Source organism: Bos taurus, chromosome 25 (genome assembly GCF_002263795.3).
Source record: "Bos taurus isolate L1 Dominette 01449 registration number 42190680 breed Hereford chromosome 25, ARS-UCD2.0, whole genome shotgun sequence".
NCBI lineage: Eukaryota > Metazoa > Chordata > Mammalia > Artiodactyla > Bovidae > Bos > Bos taurus.
The window spans coordinates 27,776,012-27,779,879 of NC_037352.1; the positions used below are offsets into that span (position 1 = coordinate 27,776,012).

The window sequence follows — 3,868 nt, forward strand, 5'->3', positions numbered from 1 at the left end:
CTAAACAGTAACTTGTAGTCATATGGAGACATAAAAATTCCTGTTAAATGTAATACATGGGTAGTACTTCTCTGGTGGTCCAGTGGTTAAGACTCTGCACTCCCAATGCAAGGGGCCAGGGTACAATCCCTGGTCAGGGAACTTGATCCTGCATGCTGCAGCTAAGGCCTGGTGCAAACAAATAAAAATAAATACATACTTTTTTAAAAAGAATACTATCAGAAGTTGTGAAAAAGCAACTTACAGAATGGAAGAAAATATTTGCAAATCATATATCTGATAAGGGGTTAATATCTAGAATATATGAAAAACAACAAGAACCAAAAAACAACACTGGTTAAAAATGGGCAACAGACTTGAATATACTTTTCTTCTTTCAGAACCTTCCTTGCCATGTTGATTTCTAGATGGAGTCTGTGCCAGGTTCCAGTTAATTGCCTCTTGACTCCAAATTCACCCTTTATTGCTTGCTGTGCAAAAATTGAGGTGGACCACTTGAGTATTTTTTTCTAAACCAGCTGGCACAATGTTAGTTTTTGTCAACTGAACGCTCTGGAGAGTAACTGCAGGAGGAAGGGGTTTCCCTCCTCCTTTTGTTAGGTAGTCAGTCAGACATGGGCTGGTCCCTGCCCCATCCTGGACAGGGTCATCTTTCTCTCTGCCTTCCCTACCCCCACCCCACACTGGTGATCAAAACACACCTCAAGATCTTCCCTTTTTGTGATCAAGGACCGATAAGTTTCCAGCCTTATCAGGACCAAACAAGATAAAACCTGCCAGCACAGGTGCACCAAGACCTAAAAGATGACTCGAAGTAACCCGGGGTTCATTATATTGTATTTGTAGTAAATTAGCATTTCAAGTTTGCCCCACCCACCCCGCCCCATGGTGGGTTCCACTTGGGTGCTTGTGGGTAAGTGCCTGTGCGCTAGGAGGAAAGTTATACAACCTAAAGCTGCCAATCAACTTAGTCAAATAACACAGGACAGAGAGAGGGACTTGCCACCACTCTGAAAAACCAACCCGACCCTGTTGCAGGCGGCTTCTTGTTTTCAGGCAGCCTGCTTTCCTTCATTTTCTCTGTTTGGTGTGTACTTCTGCTTTGCTTAATACAACTCTTGCTATTTACAACTGCTCTCTGTCTCTTGATTGAATTCTTTCCTTTGGGGGATAAGAACCAAGGAAACACCTGTGTTTGGTGGTAACAATTCTAGGGTACTCCTGTATCGGGCTCCTGCAGTGTGTAGGGGTTCAGCTCTTGCAGTGCAGATGGCTTCTCCAGCACCACGTTTCCAACTCATGTAGCTCCTCCGGAGCCCCAGTCCTGCCATGACAGGGGCCAACACCACCCAGCAGCCGTACTTTCCCCCAATTCTCCCCACCTTGGATGGCTTTGTCTCAGGATGCCTCCATTGAGATTCCTCTCCATGAATGACTTTTCTTGACACTCCAGATGGTAAGTTTGTTTTTTGTTTCTTTAATTTATATTTTGGCTGTGCTGGGTCTTCATTGCAGCACTCAGGCTTTCTCTAGTTGCTGCAGTCAGGGGCTGCTCTTCATTGCATTGCATGGGCTTCTCATTTCAGTGGCTTCTCTTGTAGAACGTGAACTCTAGGCATGCAGACTTAAGTAGTTGTGGCACATGGGCTTAGTTGCCACAAGGTACGTGGCATCTTCCTGGACCAGAGATGCAACCCTTGTCCCCTGCATTCTTAACCACTAGACCACCAGGGAAGCCCTAGATGGTAGGTTCTTGACACATTCTGGAGGGCAAATTTCCAGCAACTACCATTGTTACTGAAAGTTCAGCTTCCCTGTACACCAGTGCCAAAGAGAATCTCAGTTTTGGGTGAAATAGGTAAGGAGAGCTTTATTACTTCGCCAGGCAAAGGGCTTCTGCCTTGAAAAACTATGTGTCCCAACCCAGGATAATTTTTTTTTAAGACACCCAAATCTCTTTTAGTGGGAAAGTGAGGCAGTTGAGGTGGGGGTCTTACTGCACAGCTTGTCCATTGGCTCTGCTTCCTGAGTCCCGTGGCTTCATTACATCTGGCAGCTCGGGTGGGCTGGAGAAGGGCTCGATGCACACGTCTTCAAATGCCTCGTCTTCCCTGAAGGCTAGCCCCACAGTCACTGGGGCCTGAGGTAGTGCCGTTTGGCGGGTGAAACCACACTCGCCCAATGTCCTGCTGTCATCCAGAAGCTGGTTGTCTTTATACAGCCGCTGCTCATCTGGTGGACGCTTGAGGATACCCTGGATGACGCGCTTCAACTCAAACACGGTGCTCGACTCCTTGGCCTCAGTGAAGATGGTGGTCTTGCCGCGCCGGATCATGAGGAACACATCCATTGCGGTGGCGGTGGCGTAGCTGCCTTTCCCCCTAGATTGCCAACCCAGGAGGATTGAATGAAGGGTTTTATAAAAGGGACTCCAAGGTGGGTCTCTGACAAGATTAGGGTGTGTTCACCTTTTCTCAGGTGATCTCATCTTGATGAGCTGCTCTGATCTCTTTAATCAAGTGGTTTCTTGATGGCTCCTCCCTTGATTAGCAATTCCCTTGATTCTGCCCTTTGGAACTTAGGAAAGGTCATGCAGGCTGGAGTCTCACAAGAAATATTGCAGCATGCAGCTTATGTAGGAGCAGAGAAATGGGGCCAGGAGCCAAGTAACAGAAAAGTCATGCATCTTGTAAACAGCGGGAGTCCATGGGCAGATAAGGAAAGCAGGCACCTTCAGACTTACAGGAAATTGAGTGATAAGGGACTGAACAGGCGACCAAGAAAGGTGAGGAAAGGCAGGAATCCCCTGCGTCCAAATGTAACCTTTTGCCCATTGTGCTGTCATTATGATAAGATTAGCCTCACAGATAAGAATAGTCATCAGGCATGTATGCCATGACATTTCTACTCTAAGCTAAATAGGGACAAAATCCCTCCTTCCCTCAGTAAAATGAAGCTGGGATGAAAAAATCAGGAAGGTCAACGCCCAAACTCCTCATTCCCCAGGGAATATTCAGTCCCTTCATTCTTACCCTTCTCAAAACCAACTTGCCAAAGAAACCCTGGTTGGCAGCTCCTCACCTGCCTACCCACTCTCCCTTTGAGGCTGTATCCTTGCTTAAATAAACTTTTGCTTTACTTTCTAGACAAGTCTAGAAATGTTGCCCAAGTTGTCTGTGGGAAGATGGAAAAGCTAACTTTAATCTACTCCGAATAACAAAGAAGAATGATTTACTTGTTTAAAGAGTGGACTTGGGGACTTCCTGAGTGGTCCAGTGGCTAAGACTCCAAGCACCCAATGCAGGGGGCCAGGGTTTGATCCCTGGTCAGGAAACTAGATCCCACATGCCACAACTAAAGAACCTGCACACTGCAACAAAAACCAGGGAAGCCAAATGCATAAATAAATATTAAAGAGTTGTGGCTTAGCTAGTTAAGAATCCGGCTGCAATCTGGGAGACCTGGGCTCGATCCCTGGGTTGGGAAGATCCCCTGGAAAATGGAAAGGCTACCCACTTCAGTATTCTGGCCTGGAGAATTCCATGGACTCTACAGTCCATAGGGTTGCAAAGAGTCAGACACAACTGAGTGACTTCCACTCACTCACTCACCTACTTACTTAATCTCTGTGCTTCATCTCTGAATTCTTTTGAGATGAAGAAAAAACCTGGAATTCACTGACAACAGAAATGGGACAAAAGGGCCCCTGTGCCCGGGAGATGCACAGGGCCACACTTGATCTCACCATTGGTGCAGCGTTGGGTGACTTCTGTGCCATCCAGTTACCCATGGCTGTGTAAGTCTCCAGCAAGCTGGGTCTCAGCCCTGGTGCTCTGCCTCAGCCTAGGGAGGTGACGGATATACCTTA

The 3,868-nt window shown here is 46.9% G+C and overlaps 1 protein-coding gene across 1 annotated transcript; it reads right to left on the reverse strand.

Annotated features, from left to right (window-relative positions):
• Positions 1–1,832: 1,832 nt before the first annotated feature.
• Positions 1,833–3,158, reverse strand: LOC132343864 (elongin-B-like). Its single transcript, XM_059881589.1, has one exon. The coding sequence runs from the start codon at positions 2,348–2,350 to the stop codon at positions 1,994–1,996; it is 357 nt and encodes a 118-aa protein (XP_059737572.1). The 5' UTR covers positions 2,351–3,158; the 3' UTR covers positions 1,833–1,993.
• Between the last annotated feature and the right edge of the window lie 710 nt (positions 3,159–3,868).

Coding starts and splice junctions, on each gene's coding strand:
- LOC132343864 (XM_059881589.1), bottom strand. CDS start 2,350: ATGGATGTGTTCCTCATGATCCGGCGCGGCAAGACCACCATCTTCACT.